At 55.6% G+C, this 17973-nt stretch overlaps 1 protein-coding gene across 4 annotated transcripts in view; it reads right to left on the bottom strand.

Moving 5' to 3' along the window:
- Positions 1 to 5681, bottom strand: part of SIRPA (signal regulatory protein alpha) — a 43706-nt gene extending 38025 nt beyond the window's left edge. Inside the window, exons 1-2 of one of the 4 annotated variants that reach the window (XM_059705752.1) lie at positions 5336 to 5681; positions 4315 to 4402 (exon numbers count right to left, since the gene is read on the bottom strand). In XM_059705752.1, the coding sequence (XP_059561735.1) occupies positions 4315 to 4393 (79 nt within the window). In that variant the 5' untranslated portion in view covers positions 4394 to 4402; positions 5336 to 5681. Of the gene's footprint in view, positions 1 to 4314; positions 4403 to 4634; positions 4770 to 4871; positions 5170 to 5335 lie in introns of those variants that run through there. The other 3 variants (XM_059705755.1, XM_059705753.1, XM_059705754.1) reach the window with 3 other exon arrangements.
- Between the last annotated feature and the right edge of the window lie 12292 nt (positions 5682 to 17973).

Consider the following 17973-nt stretch of genomic DNA (forward strand, 5'->3'; position numbering starts at 1 on the left):
CAGCACTTCACACGCAGGAATGGGCTTCATCCTTGAAACAGAGCTGTCGGTTCATTCTGTTTTACAGATGAGGAGACCGAGACGCAGAGCTCGGTGAGTTGTCCAGGCGGACGGTTCTGCTGGATTCACACCCAGGGCCTGGCTCTGAGCCTGTGACTCAGCCCCGGGCTGGCTGTGTCTACACGGAGAGGCTCGCCGGTCGCTGCGCGCGCAGGACCACCAGGGCCAGCGTTAACCGTGCGCGCACAGGATGATGAAACAAGCAGAAAGCCATGCGCAGCCTCAGACGGGGGTTGATAAAATCCTGGGGGCGGGTTCAGAGGAGGAAGAGGTCCCTGAGAGCATGAGGCAGCACAAATTGAGCTGTGAAGGAGGAGTAGGATTTGGACCTAGGGAGGTGAGGAGACACAGGGAAGGGCATCGCTGATGGCAGGAACAGTATAAGCAAAGGAACAGATTTGAGAGAGTTGAGCTAAGGGCATGGCTTTGTACAAAATCATTCACCAAACTGGGTGAGGCCAAGTTAATGAGTGTTATCCAACCCAAACGCCTCTTGTTCCTATGAATGGGGATCCGACAAGCGCGGGACTTCTCGGGGTCTTTTGGGTGCTAAGGGGGTTGAGTAGCCGGGAAAGCTTGGGTCCGCAGAGAGCAAGCCTGGTTACCTTATAGCATCTCATAGGTCAGCTCTCCGGCAAACATGTGGTTGTGAAAGGCGGCCTGTCATGGGAGGGAGGCCCTGGTGCAATTTTTTGTGTTGTTTTTTTTAAAGAAAATTTGGACCCACTCAACAGTTTTGAGCAGGGGAGTGACATGATCTGAGTCGTGTTGACAGGCCAGAAATCTGAGCTCATTTAAAAGGGGGGGGGGGAGACCAAGACTACAAATAAAAAAATAACCTGTCACACGGAGCCATTGGAAGCAGCAAGCGAGTGAGTGTGGGATCCGCACAACACTTTTAGACTGCCTTCCTCTCACACACCCCCTCTCCATCTGCTGCAAAGGGCACCAGGAAGATAGATGCAAGGAGGAATATTCCAGCTCTGGGGGCTCCAGAGCTCGGCAGCCCAGATGGGGGGCTCTGACGGGAGCCACTTGAGACTTGTCATGTGTGAGGGCCAAGGGGCTGCCAGTGTTTCCATCCTCAGTGTGTTTTCAGAGAAACAACTGTGACTCAGTTAAAAACTTCTGCCCCAGAGGGAACCTTTCTACCAACTTCCATCAGAGCCGGGAGGGGAGGGCTCCTCTTGCTCCCTCCAGCTTGGACTAAGTCATCCTAATTAAATCAGGGAACTTCTTCCTTCAGAACCCAGGCTCCCTTACCTTGGACAAGTTACTTTTCCAGTTTGAGACTCTATTTTCCTTATCTGCAAAATGGGAATAACAGCCAGCTGAGTCTTTTCTGACTGATGAAATTATGCAGATTAGGCAGTCAGCACACAGCCTGGAATACAGTTAACATTCAAAGAACGTTTGGGTCTCCTCGCTTCTCCCAACACATGGTTCACATCAGGAGTTCATACGTGCTGAGTGACTACAAGTCAAGGAATGAATCACACCCCGCGTCTCGCGGGGCTGGTAAAGGAATAAATAACTAATGGGCAGAAGTTGCCCAGGGAACACTCGACTTCAAGGACTTTCCGATAGCCTGAGCCCAACAGGGCTAAAGCCCCCCGCCCTTCTCTTCTTGTGAAAGAGGAAGTGAGATTAATTTCACCATTTAGGAAAGTACAGAGGAGCCAACAGCATGCCACCCTCTACCCAAAGGTCAGAGCTTCAGCAGAGGACCCAGGTGCCCCCCAAACCCGAGCCCCTACTTGGCCTTGCCTTCTCCAGGCCAGGGCGAGGAATGAATGGGAGCTCGTTTTGAAGTCAGCCCAGTAGGGCCAAGACGGGGAGCCGGCAGGTACAGTGTCATGTGCCGTTGCTGCTGCTAGAAAACAAGCTGCCCAGATGTCCCCGTGCCCCTGCCCCCTGCCCTTCTCCCAGCCTCAGAATCTCCCCCGGGAAGTTGTTTTACGAAACAAGCCTCCCATTGGCTCCCAGAACACAGGTTGGTGACTTCACTGGCATCTTTTTAGAATTTCCCCCTGGCAGCGTTTGTGATGAAAGCAATCTTTAGCAACTTCTTCCCCTGCCTCCCCCAAGCAAGATCATTCCCGTGACCAGCCCCCTCCAACAGTGACCATGTGAAGCCGCGGCAGTCACGTGACACCACCCAGGCTGACAGCTCTGCCTGAGACACTAGTAGTCATTCAATCCAGAGCCGCCTTCCGAAGCCTGACATTTGAGTTTCTCCCTCAAACAAGTCCATTTTCTTAGAAAATTGCACGACGGCCTCCTTCTACCTTCCTGCCCTTCTGTTCTGCCTCTAGTTCTGCTTTGTCGTATCTCATGCTTAGATCCACTGAGGGAGGGGCCTGAAGCCCCATCCTGCAGCCAAACCAGAGGAAGGCCAGGCCAGGGCCAGGGTGTGACCAGGACCCTGTAGAACACAGAGTGAAGGATGCTGGGAGGCTGCCGTTAGGATAGCGACACCCCACCCCTTCCCCACCACCCTCCGCCAAGAAACGTATTCTCACCTCCCAAGATTTATTTATTTCAAAGTTAATCTTGGCCCCTCTGCTGCTCCCACTTTTTCAGGCTATTGATGCTGAATGGATTGGAACGAAAGTTTTATGGCCTAATCTTTACCTTTTTATAGATTGTTTTTATAGACAAAAGGGAGAGATTCTCTCACAGGAAGGGTGGTGGTGTTCCCAGCCAGGGCCCTGGGAAAGGTAGGCTGTCCATCTGAACACTTGTTAACGAACATTATCACGCTTTTTGCCAGAAACTGAGCCACAGGGTCCTGACTGGAGGAGGGTCTGGAATAGACATTTAGAAATTAACTTGTGCCCAGTTCCCTGTTTTAGGAAAATTAAGCGCTTGTGAGAGAGGCTCATGCATTTCCAAGCCAGGAAGGATGGCGGGGCAGGGGCTGGGACTCTGCAGGGTACGCATGGCCGGCTCAGGCAGGAAGGAGCAGATCAGAGATGCCACTCACCAGAGAGAAATGAAATATACCAGTGCTTCCTTCCGCCCAGCAAGGACCCAACTGTAACAGAAAGACCCGGGAATGGGGGGGGGGGGAGTCCTATGTGGATCCCCAGGTTCAGGAGAACCTGCAGGGCAGAGAGAAGAGGCTGTTTACCCCCACTTCTCCCTCCACCCACTCTCTGCTAGTTCTCCCTTTCTCGCTGCTTTCAGATGGTTACCCGTCTCTAGGCAAATGCAAAAGGGGGAGGTGGATACTGAGCTCATCTTTGCCTCTTTCCTCAAGGGAGGGAGGTGCAGAGACCCCTCTGCCGACAACACCGCTCCAAGAGCCAAAGATTAAGATCCGCGTTTCTTGTCCCCCACCCCTACTCTTCAATGCCATTTCTCTGCCCCCCCCCCCAGACCCTCACAGGAGACCCATGGTTTTGCAAAACCCCTTTAAGAAGCAGGACTCCCGAATGGTGACCTCACCCCTTGGCGAACACATGCCAGCCTTCAGAGCCTGCCGGCTGCAGGCAGCCAGGTGTTTGATGTAGGCCAACAAAAAGACCTGCTCAGAGCCACAGGTAATAGCCCCACCGAGCCCCTGAACTGCAGGGAGCTGCCTGGCAGCCTGGGGAAGGGGGGTTGGGGGGGACGGGCAGCAAGGAGAACTGCCATCCAGCGAGAGGCTCTGGCAACCACGGGGACATGCACCGTGTTTTCATATCAGGATCTGTTGATCTGATCGCAGCAGCTCGCCCCAGGGTTACAACGGCCTCCCTTCTTCTCTCCCCCATACACACACCAACACTGTTTCACTCTGCGCACCGGGGGGAGGCTCACTCTTCCCTAATTGCAACGCCTGTTTCTGTTCCATCCTAGGCAGCGCCTGGAGGACCTCTGCCCCCCACCCCCTTCTCTCAGACCCCGAAATCAAACCTGTGGAAAGCATGGGTCCAGGCAGAGAGCTTTAGAAAAGCTAGGGGTGTCTGGTTCGGAAGGCTGCCCGCAGCCTGCCTCCCCCCTCCGGATCCGGCAGGGAGCAACTCATCGGGGTCTGTTCCGGTGCCCAGCACAGTGGCACGCAGTCAGAATCGGGTTCCCTCCTTGGCTGTGTGACCTTGGGCAACTCGCTGGCCCTCTCTTGGCCTCAGTTTTCGAATCTGTAGCCCTGCTCACAGGCATCTCTACCCCTATTACTGCTGACAGCCCCGTGGCCCCCAGTGGCGGCCTGAGAGGCCGGAGCCCGCAGTTCGGGGGCCAGCAGCGGGGACGAGGGGTGGGGGTGCTTACCTGCCCAGGTACAGGACACAGCGATCAGCAGGCAGAGCAGCGGCCCAAGGCGGCCGGGGGCCGGGCCGGCGGGCTCCATGGGCCGCGGCTGCGGAGCGAGGAGGGAGAGCGGCCGTGAGTGCGCGCTCGGGCAGCGCGGGCTGGAGCGGGGAAATGACTAAGCCCCCCCTCCTCCCCCCTCCCGCCCTCCCCTCCCCTCCCCTCCCGGCCGGGCTCCCCCCTCCCCGGGATGGGCGCCTGGAGCAGCTCAGGAGCCGCCGTCGCCGCCGCGATTTTAGGAGCGCCCCCCACTCCCCGGAGAGATCGGGAGACGGACAGACCCCGAGCGCGCGAGAAAGAGAGCGGGGCGGCCGGCGAGAGGCAGCAGGAGAGGGAAGCAGACCAGGGTAGCCAGGCAGAGAGCCAGAGACACAGGCAGGCGAGGGGAGGGGGGAGCGAAAGGAGGGGGCGCAGAGAGAGGAGCGCGCGAGGCGGCGCGCAGAGCCAGACGCGCTGGAGAGGAGGACCGCGAGCCGGGGTCCAGGGCAGCTCCGCCGGCCGCCCCCGCCGCTGCCCACCTGCCCCGCCCGCACTCCGCGCGGCGCCCGCGGCTGGTCTCGCTCCGGCCGCAGCCCGGGCCGCGGCCCCCGCCAGCCGAGCCGGGCCCCCTCCCGCCCGCCCCCTCCTCCCTGCTCCCTGCTGCCCGCGCGGGGGCTGCGGGGCTCCCGCCGCCCGGCGCCCTCTCGGCGAGCGCCCGCCTGCAGCGCGCCCGGGGAGGGGGCGAGGGCTGGGGTCTACCGCGCGGCCAGGAGGCCGGGGTCGCCCCTCGCCTGCGCCGCGGCCCGGCGCCCACCCCCGCCCGAGCCCACCGCGGCCGCCCCGGGAGGTGGCCCGCCAGCCCCCGCCGCCGGCGCGCCCCGCTCGGTTCGGGACCAGACCAGCCTCCGCCTACAACAATGTCCCAGTTCAGAAGCCCGCGCGGCTGTCAGCCGCCCCGACCCGCCCCCCTCCCGCTCCCTCCCACCGCCCGCCGGGCTCGGACCTGCGTGGCGGCGCGGGCTCGGCGGCCGCGGAGGTAGCGCCGGGGCGGCCCGGGTCCGAGCCGCACTCCACTTAGCGCAAACTTGTTTGTCTCCGGTCGGCGCCGCGAGCTGGGCACCGCATCCTCTTAAGGTGGACTGGGGAAGTTGCGGCCGGCCTCCCTGGCCTCCTGGCTCCGGCCGCGGTCAGTCCCCGCTTCCCTCTGCCGACCGGCTGGAGGCGGCGGAGGAGTGGGGGAGTGGTGGGGCCTCGGGGTGTCGGTCTTTGCCCCTTCCCAAGTGGCCCCGCCCCTGCTCCAAAGGAGGGCCCAGTTGGGGGTACGCTGGGGCCACAGGGGCCCCGATTCTGTCCGAGCTGGGCCTCGGTGAAGGAAAAGCAGGAAGTAAGTGAATGTGGGGGGAAGGGGGAGAGGAAGGAGAGAGTGATGGTACAAAAATAGCGTGTGTAGGAAGGATTTCAGTGCCGCCTGGAAAAGAGGCGCAGGGGAGAGGAAGAACGCGAGGAGGGCTGTGGCCAGGAAACTAGAGGGGAAGGGTCCTCACCTCCCTGGGGAGGTGGGCGCTCTCTGCCAGGTGCCTCCCTGTGGCAGGCTCAGGGGGTGCGGGGAAGGGGGACTTGAGTCCTGGGCTCCAGGAACATGACAAGTAATGAGTAATCATATGAGGGCAAAGGAGGGGAACAGAGGCAAGAGGCTTGGGGTTGGAGAGGACAGAGCCTCAGTATGTCTCTGTCTTTCAGGCTTTCTGTCCCCCTCCCCTCCTTCCTCTTTCTCTCCCCTTGTTCTTAAGCTGAGCTGTGTGCCCAGTAGCAGCCAGGTCAGTGACAGGAGTGGGAGTGCTGGTCACCTGGCGAAGGTGGCTCAGGACAGTGGGAGGGAACGGAGTCCAAGGCTCTCTGCTAATGGGGCTTGGAAAGCAGCCACATCCCATTTTGCTTGGCGGCACGGCTGTGAAGTAAAGAATATGAATGAAGCCACAAAAGGGAGCCCAGAGAGGAAGCAGACTTGCCTCAGGCCACACAGCAAGGCCAGGGGTAGAGACAATTTTGACTTTCTGAATCCCAGGCTAAATAGAAACCTTTGCAAAGAGATACCCTCACTCCCATCCCAGCCTCCCTGTCAGATGCTGGTCCTGGCCTTGTGCTAAGAGAGAGACAGGCCCGGTACAGCTTGAGAGCAGGAACCAGACTCCCTGGTTCCAGTCCTGCCAGCTACCTCTTACGAGCTGTGTAGATTTGGGGAAATACCTTATCCTGTCTGTGCTTCACCTTCCTCATCTGAAATGAGGGCAACCTGAGTATCTACCTAAAAAGGCTGGGGTGGGCATTGGGTGAATTAATACTTGCACAACACTTTAAAGAGTGTCTAGCATGTCCCAAGTGCTCCATAGCACTTGACAAGTAAGTAGAGTGTTTGACAACAGTCCTGGGGAGCCCACAGGGTTCTGGGCAGTATTTAAAGTACAAGGGGATTTTTTTTTTCCTGTGGGTATGGGAGATACAGCAGGAACCCTCACAATGTTCCTGTCCACGAGGCATTTACATTCTAGTGGAGAGACAGATAAGTAGACAAGTAGAAATAATTAATGAACAACAGAAGATTGAGCTCAGAGAGTGAGAAGGGTGTGCTAATTTAGATAAGGGTGAGGCCTCCCTGAGAAGCTGGGAGCTGAATCACAAGAAAGGGTAACAGGGTGAGGATTTGGGGACTTGCTGTTCCAGGAAGAGGGCACGGCATAGATAAAGGCCCTGGGGCCAGTTTGGCTGGAGGGGAATGAGTGAGGGATGGGGGAGAGTGGTCCAGGTAAGTGGTCTTGCAGGCCTTGGTAAAGCATGCATTTATTCTGCAGATAGGAAGTCATTGGAGGGTTTAAGCAGGAGAGCATCATGGTGTGATCCATATGTGTAAAAAGCCAGGCCAGCTTGGTTTCCAGTGGAGAGCGGGTTGCAGGGAGGGGAACACGGAATCAGAGCACCAGTGAGGAGGTTGTCCTGGCGTCCTAGTATCTGAGTGGGAGGTAGCGAGTCTCTAACTCTTCAGGCCACATCTGGCGGAGACCATGAAGGTGACCAGCTGAGACTCCTGGGGAAATCCATTATTAGAATCCATCTGGGTGGGAATGGGGGCAGGGGCTGCTGATGAAGGTCAGAGATGAGGCAGACTCCTGGCCTTGGCTTCCAGAAGGTTCTGCCATTCCCTATTCCCCAGGACACACACACACACACACACACACACACACACACACACCCTGCCTGGGATTAGGAGATGGCGGATTAGGGAAGGATAATCATTGAACCACCTGCTATTTATATATAGCACCTCCTCTGGCAAAGGACCCAGCAGGGCTTCCCCACACTAGGGCAGTTTCACTGTCCCAGGAGGGGGCCTAGGCCTTGTTTCCTTGCTCCAGCATCCATAGGAACATCCCCCTTGGCCAACCATCAGGGCTGGGAGGTCACTGAGACCAGCGGGCAGCCGGGTAGCGAGGTCGCGGGAATTTGTTTGAAGTCACAGAGTGAGATTATGGCAGACATAGGAGGCCTCTGGGCTGCCCTGGTTTAAAATTGAATTGCCTCATACATATACAATTCATTCAAGCAATCAACAGTATTAATTATGCGTCTACTATGTGCCAGGCTCTGTGCAAGGCACTGAGGATGCAGCAGGTGGGGAGAAAAAAAAACAACAGACAAAAACTCCTTCCCCAAGGGACTGACATTCGAGCTGGGACACACAAGCAAATCAGTTTGTACACTATTTAGTCTGTCCGATGGGGATAAAGCTATAGGAGGGGAAAAAGCAGAGAAAGGGCCCGGGAGGGCCAATGAGAGGGAAGGGGGTCCGTGAAGGCCTCAGAGGAGGTGGTATTTAAGCGACTACCGGAAAGACTCGACAAGGGAAGCCAGAGGCGGCTGCATCCCTGCATTGCTCCGACTCCTCTCTGTCACTCCTGGTGCGCCATCTGCCAGCAGCACATCCCACTGGCTGGACCAGCCCCTCAAATCCAGAACCAAACCCCTTCTCAGCGCCTCCACAGCTGCTACCGCCCTGGTCTAAGCCTCCACCATCTCCCTCCTGGGCACCCTCTTCCTCCATCTCTTCTCCACTCAGCAGCCAGAGGGATCTTTTTATAGAAGCCGGACCATGTCCCTGCCCTGCTGGAAAGAACTCTGGAATGAGCGGGAGGAGGGGAGCACCAAGGGCTTTGAAGCCAAGACTCTGCCCACTTGACTGATGAGACCTGGGGGAAACTTTTTTATGAGCCTCAGTCTCTTCATCTGTGAAATGGGAATAACCAGGTCTCCCTGGTCCCAGGGGCAGTACTGGCACAGGCGTGAAAGCAGCCATAGTGGGAGCGTCTAAGGAGTTTGCCTCTGGGGGTGGGGTGATGGCACCCCTGTGTGTGCCTGGCCCTTCTACATGCATCATCTCCCTGATGTCACTCCAGTGTGCTCCCAGAGGTAGGGAAACAAGGCCAGAGGCGGAAAGTGACTTGACCAGGGTCACTCTGCCAAGGCATGCTGGAAGCTGCAGGGACCCAGTTCTGCCTGGCACCAGCCCTGCCCAGGCTCGGCTCCTCACTTCCTGGAACCCTGGGCTGGCGTCAGCAGGCAGGCCCGCCAGGCCGCTTTTGTCTGGGGCCTGTCAGGAGGCTGGAGCTGCCAACGACCTATTTTTCTGGGCAAGAGGAGCCATTTGGAGTGAGAGGCCTCAGCTTTGGAGCCAGAACAATAAAAATAAAAACAGCTAGGACTCCTGGGCAGCCTGGACCAGGGAACCAACAGCCCCAGAGAGGAGCTGCTGGCAGCCTGGAGAGTAAACAGGGCGGGGGCAGGAGGTGGTGGGGGCCCTACTGCACAGCGCCCCCCACCCCCGCTTCGGTTCTGTTCTCTGATTTTATCTCCAAGGCTCCTGCCACCCATTTTACCATATAACTGCAGAAACCAAAGTTCAGAGTGATAATGACTTGCTGGGGACACACAGTTACTGAGGGGCTGAGCCAGTTAGGGTTGGAACTCAGTTCTTCAAGTAACATTCCTATTTGTTCGGCGTCTACTGTGTGTGCTTCACAGGCATGTCCGTGTGACATATTCACACCGCACCTGGGAGGGCTGCTAGTAATTCGTTTTACGAAAGCTGCTTTAGAGAGAGGTCTCTGCTCACAGGTCACCCCCTCAGAGAGGCCTTGCCAGGCCACCCACCCAGTTAAAACAGTCACACACACACCCCATCCCAATGCACTCTATCCCCTTCCCTATATTATTTTTTGTCTTCAAAGCACACATCATGACCGGCCTGTGTTGTCTGTCTTTATTGCATTTTGTCCATCTCCTTAACTAGCCACAGCTCAGTGCAGCCCCAAGGCCCAGCACCCGGCCCTGGAAACACATGTATGGCTCAAACCTCAATGCTGCTTAAAACTAGTGGTGGGACAGGTTACATTGCCCATCTGTGCCTCACCTGCCCAGAGTCAGGTAAGCATAGGACCTTGTAAGGGTTAAATGAGTGAATATAGGAAAAGATGTTGGCTATTGCCATTGTTTTCTCCCAGCAATGCAGCCCCAGCGCCTTCAACAGCAAAGAGTAGGTTTCAATAAATATGTATTCATTTTAAAAGTGACCTGTGCAAGATCACATGGTAAGACATCAGCAAGTCTGGATTTGAAGGTGGGTGGGTCTCTCTGAGCCTGTGCTCAACGCACTTCACTTTATAATCACCTCTTCACAGCATGCCCCCCTCCCCCCCTGCAATCGCCACCACCATAGCTGCACAGGACTCAGAGCTGTGGTTTCCCAAGTGAGCAGGCATCAGTGTCACCTGGAGGGAGTTGTTAAACTGGGATCCTAGAATTGCTGATTCACAGGTCTCAGGGGAGGTATGAAAATCTGCTTTTCTAACAGTCCCCAGCTGATGCAGATGCTGCTGGTCTGAGTTCAGCCTCTGAGAACCATTGAATAGACTGGTGGGAATGGGTCATGAGCCCAGCCCCAGTTTTCCTGTTTGTCCACCTCTCTATCCCTGTTTTCTGTCCTCCCCCTGCCAGGCAAAGCAAAAGGGTGACAGCACTGGCTCAGAGACAGCAGCCAGTGCCCCGAAGCTGAGGGGCTGTGACAGGTCACAGAGCCAGGGCCCAGGGGAGCCAGGCTGTAATTAATGCTTTCCTGGGGAAGTCAGCGACTCAGTGGCAAGCAGGCAGCTCTCCGAGCTCGTCGGGGGTGGGACCACGCTGTCAGGCCCTAAACACTGTTCTCAGGCTCTAGGGATCTGACTCTGCCAGGAGCTGAGCCCAGCTGTGCAGAGCTGAGCCTCCCCCTATACTCCTGGTCCGGGGCCCGCTGCAGGGTGGTGATGCAAGAACTGTCGTCAGGACAGAGAGCTGATTGCCTCACTATACACTGGGAGACTTGAGTTCACGTGCTGACTCTGCCCAGTGATAATGCTAACCATAGCACAGTGTAGGAGCACTTATTAAGCTCCAAGCCTAAAGGATTTTAGTGGAGTCTCCCATGCTTTTCACTCCCTATAATTCTTATTCCCACTTAACAGATGAGAAAACTGAGGCACAGAGAGGTTAAGGGACTTGTGCAAGAGCACACACCTTGTGACTTGCAGAGCTAGGCTTTGAATCCAGGTGTTCTCACTCCCCAGCCCCTGCCCCCAACCTCTATACATTCTGACTTTGAGCCTGGGTGGCCCCACAGTGCCCGCTCTGGTCTCCCTCAATCAGCAGGGGCTGGCTGATGATTTCTGGGCCCCTCTGGCTTGACTGTTGCTGGGCCTGCTGAGGCGCTGTAGGCATGGAAGGATCTGGTGAATGAAATGATGAATGAACAGATGAGTCTCACTCTCTCAGTTGTAATGAGACACCGGAGCTCAGGGCTGAGAGCTCCGGGCTGGGCTGTGCCCCTCACCTGTGGGATCTTGGGTGGGTCGCAGCCTCCATGCTTCTCTGAAAATGGGTTGAGGGCAAGATTCATGGCTACAAAGGGAGGGGGGGCGGAGATGGAGGGAAGTGACAGACAGATGGAATCAGCAGACTGCAGCTGAGAACCATGGCTGGCGCCTGCCTCTGTCCCATCTTCTCCATCCCATTTTCACTCATGCAGTTGCTCAGGCAAAATTCCTTGGTGTCTCCCTTGAACGCTCTCTTTTTCTTCCTCTCCACTCACAGTACTGCCAGCCAATCACCGGGCTTTGCCTTCAAAATAAACTCATTATCTGACCAGTCCTTACCGCTGTATCCCCTCTGGTCCCACCCACCTCCATCTCTCACCTCCTCACTTGCTTCCTGCTTCCTCACTGGACTCCCCAGCTTGTCCTTCCTTCCACCTAAACCTCCAGGTCTTAATGTGGCCCACGAAGCCCCTATGATCCCACCCTCTGCCCCCTCTCTGACCTTGCCTCCCTCCTCTTTCTCTGGCTCACTCCATTCCTTGAAGATTCCCCAGGGCCTTTGCACTTGCTGCTCCCTGTGCACAGAGTCCTCTCACCCAGGTGGCAGCCTGGCTTGCTCTGTCCCTTCCTTTGGATCTTTGCCCAGAAGTCCCTTCCTTGGAGAAGCCTGTCCCTACCACTCTATCTAAAGGGGACCCGTCATATCTCACCCCCTTACCCCACTGGATTTTATTGAAAGCATACAAGTCTGATAAATCCCTTGGTTGCTGTGCCTTTCCCCCACTCACATGTGGGCTCCGTGCAGGGTCTTTGATCTCCAGCGGTGCCTGCACAGAGCAGGGCCTCCGCGAACGAGTGGAAGATGCCGCCAGAGCCAGCAGATCTGTCCGCCAGCACTGGCGGCTCGGCCAAACGCAGGCTCCTCTGCCCTGATGGCCCGGCCTGGCCTGGGTTTCCTGGAGGAATAGATGCCCTCCTTGAACTTGGGTTTCCTTCCCAGGCAGGGACGCCAGGGCTCCAGTTGGCCTCATTCCTGCTCCTGAGAGGAAGTATCTGTCCCGTGGCGGCAGCGGCCCTGCTCTCAGGGAAACAAAAGCAACTCGCCGGCTTTCTCCGCTCCCAGCTTCTGAGGAGCCGGCACTGTGGCCTCAGGGAAGCAGGTGGCCTTTATAGCGCCATTGCCCCTGGAGCGAGGGGAACGGTGGGGGAGGGGGCGCCTCCAGAGGTCATTTCCTGAGCTCTTGGGCCTGTTACCTCGATGGACTCCCACAGTCCGCTGTGTGAAGGCTGGGCGTGGAAGCTGGCCTCACCTGACTGAGGTTCGCACCATTCACGGCCCCCCATTTGTACAGATGGTCAGACAGAGGCTCCGTGATGGGCAGAGACTGACCACCTGGGCTGCATATTGGGTCCACGGCAAGCAAGGGGGATGAGCCCAGATCTTCTGCTATGAAATCCCTTATTCTCCTCCTTTTCCTCACTCTACTCCTCTCCAAACGCCAGGGGCACGGCGTGCTTCATACCTGCGATCCCACCTTTGGCGTTTGTCCGGCCAAGAAAGCAGTAACTGACCCCTAAATGGATAAGAAGACTGAGGCACAGAGAGGGCAATGGGGAGGCCCTGTCTCACCGCCTGGAAGTCTGACGGGCCAGATTGGAACACGTTAGCCTGTGTTTGTCCTCCTAGTGTTTCTTCTCCCCAGTTTCAAGCAAAGACCTGGGCTTCGTACGTAGGTGCTGCGGGCATTTGGGCAGAGGGTGCCATAGTAAGGTCTCTTGGTTTTTGGTAAAGTCTAAAACTAAAGGAATTACTAGACTTGGAAGAGACGGGGGAAGAGGCAGGACATGTTGGAGAAACTGGAGGGTCCCAGACTGGTGGGGGTGCTGCTCCTCCCTCAGTGAAACTGGGGTGTGTGGGTGCAACCTTGGGGCAGGCCTCATGATGGCTCCAGGAAGCCAGACCCAGGTTCCAAGGCCTCTGCCTCACCACAGGCCCAAGGCCCCCCTTGGGCATGGCCTTCATTCAGTCGACATATTTATTGAGCACCTACTATGCGCCTTGGCTGTTCTGAGTTCTGGAACAGCCTTTGTGGGCCCAGGTGGAGGAGAGAGTTCACATTCTAGTGAGAGACATGAAAAATAAATACATGCATACTATGTAGGCAGTGAGAGCTGCTAAGGAAAAGGAAGCAGAGTGAGGGCCTGCGATTCTGCATTTCTAACAAACTCCCAGGTAAAGCCAAAGCTGCTGGTCCACAGACCGCACTTTGAGTAGCAACTGTGCCCAACTGTGCCTGTGGCCCGAGAATCCTACCTGCTGCTCAGTTTCAAGGCCAAATGCTTTGGGATGTCATTGGAGGCTCTTGACAAATTTTACAGTCCCTCCCACTTACCTGAAGCCTGGAACCTTAACCTTGTGACTATTGCCTACAACAACAGAATGGTTCTTCCCGCCCCCTGGCACGCCCCACCCCTTCCCGGCAAGCCCTGAAGCCTCTGAGTGGAGCACTGGGATCCAGAGCCAGCCTGGTGGGGTCCAGATTCCAGCCCTGCCAGCTATATGCTGCGTGACTTTGGGAAAGAGACTTTGCCTCTCTGTGCGTCAGTTTCTCATCTGCACAAAGGAAACACACACACACACACACACACACACACACACATTACAATTCTTTTCAGGGATATTTTGAAGACTCAAGAAATATTCATCAGAAGTCTGGCACACAGGAGGTACTCAATAAATGCTACATCACTCTCCTCCAATTCTCCCTGTCCTTTAGGGTAGCAATCTATGTATTTTCATCTCATTATTTCAAATTTTTCTATTTTTGTTTCTGTTCTATAAAGTACATATGTGTCCAAAAAGGATATAATGCATTTATAAATAGACAAATAAACATACATTGGGAGTGCATGTTGAAAATGTTTTTACTAACAGGGAATATGATTTTAAAAAATTCTGAAGCCCAGTGGGGTTGATAGGAAAAGAATATTAGCGCTGGAAGGAATTTTAAAGGCCTTCAGCTCCCCCCAGCACTCCTCTCCCACCTGATGTGCAAACCTCTCTGTTCCACTAAATTGCCTCTAGCAATGGGGAGCTCACTGCCTTTCTGGGCAATCCGTTTGTATTGTTCTGGGAGGGGTTTTCTGAACTCACTGCCCCATGTGTTCCAGCTGCTTCCATGGCCTCCCAATCCACCGTGTCCTAGCTCTGGGATGTCCCAGGGGCCCAAGGCCAGGCTATGTGCACGGAAGTCCTTCAATAATATGCCATAAACAAGTGGGAAGAGTAAGTCTTTTTTTTTTTTTAAATATATTTTATTGATTTTTTACAGAGAGGAAGGGAGAGGGATAGAGAGTTAGAAACATCGATGAGAGAGAAACATCGACCAACTGCCTCCTGCACATGTCCCACCGGGGATGTGCCCGCAACCAAGGCACATGCCCTTGACCGGAATCGAACCCGGGACCTTTCAGTCCGCAGGCCGACGCTCTATCCACTGAGCCAAACCGGTGCTGGCAAGGGAAGAGTAGTTCTTATTTGGAGGGTGCACTAACAACTCAGTATCCTGTCACCCTGGGAGTGTGTTGGTCTCTGTAATTTGCATCTTTATTTGGGTTTGTTTACATGTGTTTGTACATATATGTATGTGTGTATGCCACTGTGTTTCTCTGTGTGGCTTTGTCTCTATGGATGTGTGTGTGTGTGTGTGTGTGTGCACTACAAATATCCATGTGTGCTATGCATGTCTTTCTCTGGGTCTTTGCATATCTGTGCATTCAGGGGTGTGTGTGTCACTGTGGGTCGTGTGTCTGCCTATATCTGTTTGGTTTGTTTGCATGTGTGTGAATGCGTGCTGTCTGCAGATGTCCATGTGTGGTGTGCATGTCTCTCTCTCTGTCTTTGTATGTCTGTGTGCCTGGAATCTTTCTTTGTGTGTTTCAGTGTGTGTGTGTGTGTGTGTGTCTGCATGACTGTGTCTCCCTGCTCAGCCCTTTCAGGGAGCTGGGGGTGACTCCTTGCAGCCTGGTCGACTTAAGGCCGTCTGACTGGCAGGCAGCAAGGGCTCCACACCCCTCCTCTCCTGCTCAGCTGTGCTAATCACTGGGTTATATGCAGATGGCAAATGTGTGACTGCCAGGCTTGGAGGAGGGGTTGTGAGGGGTGTGTAGATGAGCAGACACTGGGAAGCGAGAAGACAATTTAAAGGCAGAGGGGGGAAATAAGCCTGCTCTGGAGTTAGGGTGTGGGGGTCTCTCCAGAGGCATGAATTTTATTAAGAGACTGTTAGCCCTCCCCAATCAAGCTCGTCTTAGAATCACAGAATTCTAGCATCCTAGAATTTTGGATCTAGAGAATTCTAGAATCTCAGCCTCATGCCACTCTAGGCTCTTAGAATCCTATCCCAGGACTCAAATCCTCCTGCAATCTTAGCATCTTCAAACATTGCTCTCTCCCTCCCCCTTCTCTTGCCTGTCTTTCTATAGAATCACGCCCAGGGAATGACCTTGAAAGTTCACCCCTCTACCCCCTGGCTGGGGCAGGGCAGTGGAGGGGGCAGCCCAGTCAGCTGGACATTCTTGGGATGTTGATCTGGAACCCTCCCTTGGCAAGGACTTGTCTCCTAAGTGGTCTGGGCTCTCGTATTACCCCCGCGACTTTCTGCAGCGACGGAGACAAAGGTGCCTGTGTTCTCAGGATGTGTTCTCAGCCATTCAGGAGCTGGCACAACAGACTGCAGGTGTGAGGAGAGCCAAGGGGCGGGGCTCTCCTGCGGCCTCACAGAGGAGGTTTAGGAACCCAGCTGGGGTGGGGTGGGCGGCTAACCAGGCACCTCCCCCAAGAAGTTCACTGGGTGTTTCCTTCTTTAAAGGCTTCTCAGGATGGTGACTTAAAAGGCCAGACTAGTCTTATCTTAGGGATCTTGGGAGCCATGGATTGTCTCTGAGGGAGGTCACTCCCTTGTACCCTGACATCCACCAGGACTCACCCAAATTCTCCAATGTGGCAGCTTTTCAGGCCTTGACTGCTAGCCACCTCCCCTTCCCCCTCCCACATGTCCAGCCACACTCAGCCTTCAATATAGCTTACCTTCAATACATCACATGGAGCCTTCAATGGATCTTACCTTCAATATATCTTATTTTCTCATGCCTCCAAATCTTTGCATGGGCTTTCCTCTCTGCCTTTTCTTTATGGTGCAAACTCTTGTCCATCAGTAGAATGCAGGCTCCCGCTCAATTAAGCACCACGAGAGAAAGTGTTTGACATAGGTAATACTTTATTTCCCAGAATCTACAGTAATGCTTGGCACACAGTAGGGATTCAATAAATGCTTGTTGAATTTTGAACTGATTGCACATTTCCCCTCTGAAGCCTTTACCCCCCACCCTACAGGTGTTTCCCCGGGGCTCACTCCACCCATAGGCTTACCTGCAGCCCAGAATTTACCAGCCTAGTCCGTCTTCATTACCAGACCGGGGACCCCTTGAGCTGAGGCCATATCTGGTCAATCTTTATACCTGCAGCATCCAGTTCGGAGCCTGGCACCCAGCAGGTGCCCAGTAAATGTAGGGCTGCTATGAACAGCCTGGCTTGGGGACTTGAAATCCCCTGTTGGTCCCAACTGTGAACGCTGGTCCAAGCTGTTGGCAACATCTGTTTCAAAGTCTCATTTGCAATTATACGTTCCCAGGCTCTTGCCTCTTAATATTTAATAACCAGGCAGCTAGCCTGTTCTGGCAGCCACTTAAGCCCCTGATTGCCTCTTGTCTGAACTTGGCCGTGAGTGAGGCAAGGGCCACACTGGGGTTAAGCATAAAGCATGTATCCTGATTCTGGGGCCAGGAGAAGGAGCCACGGGAAGGAGGAAGGCATACCTAGGAGCTGGAGGCTCCTGGATGGCCTTACCATCAAGGCAGGCTGGGCATTGGCTCCAGCTGGCTCCGCCCCGCCCCCCACCTCCACCCTCACCTGGTGAGGCGGTGCCTGCTCATGCCTTTGTGGGCTGGGGTGGAGGAGAGAGGAAGATGTCATGGGACCTTCCCTGACTCATGTCCAATCTGGGCGAGAGGGAAGAAAGGGGGATTCCGCTGGGCCGTGTCCCAGCAGGAAAAGTGGCTCTATCCTGTATGGCTCGGTCCCCAGGAGCCAGGGCCAGTCCACTGTGGTGCCACAGAGTGGGTGCTGGCAGCCACGGGGCCGGGAGTCCTTCCAAGTCAACCCTGGAGGGAGATGAGACAATAGTAACGGCCTGACCCTTGGGACGGCCGAGCTGCTGGGAAATCCTGCGACCGAGAGGCCTGGGTCAGCTCTGCAGGCTGACCTCGGCGGGACCGCGGGGCCGGGCGGGTGAGGAGCAGTCACGGGGAGGCTCAGGAAGACAGAACAACAAGTGCACAGGCTACGAGGCTAGAGGGCGGCCACTGAAGGAAACAGCCAGCAGGGCCAGTTTCTCAGCGGATGCGGGAGGAAGGTGCTGTCGGAATTCCCGCCCGGGAAGTCAGACTTTCCGGGTCCCAGAGGGGATTTTACAGCATCAGGTGACTGGTTTCCAGGTCCTGCTCTGCTCCCAACCGGCCCAGTGACTTTGGGCAAGTCCCCGCCCGGTGCTCATGCTGTCACCGCACACCTTGAACAGTGGTCATCTGGTCCAACCCAAGGAACTGGGACCAGAAACATCCGCCTGCACGGCCTGCAGGGTTGATCCTGGGAGGTCAGCCGCGGTGCAGAGCGCTTGGTTCCTGT

This window comes from Myotis daubentonii, chromosome 8 (genome assembly GCF_963259705.1).
Source record: "Myotis daubentonii chromosome 8, mMyoDau2.1, whole genome shotgun sequence".
Classification (NCBI taxonomy): Eukaryota; Metazoa; Chordata; class Mammalia; order Chiroptera; family Vespertilionidae; genus Myotis; species Myotis daubentonii.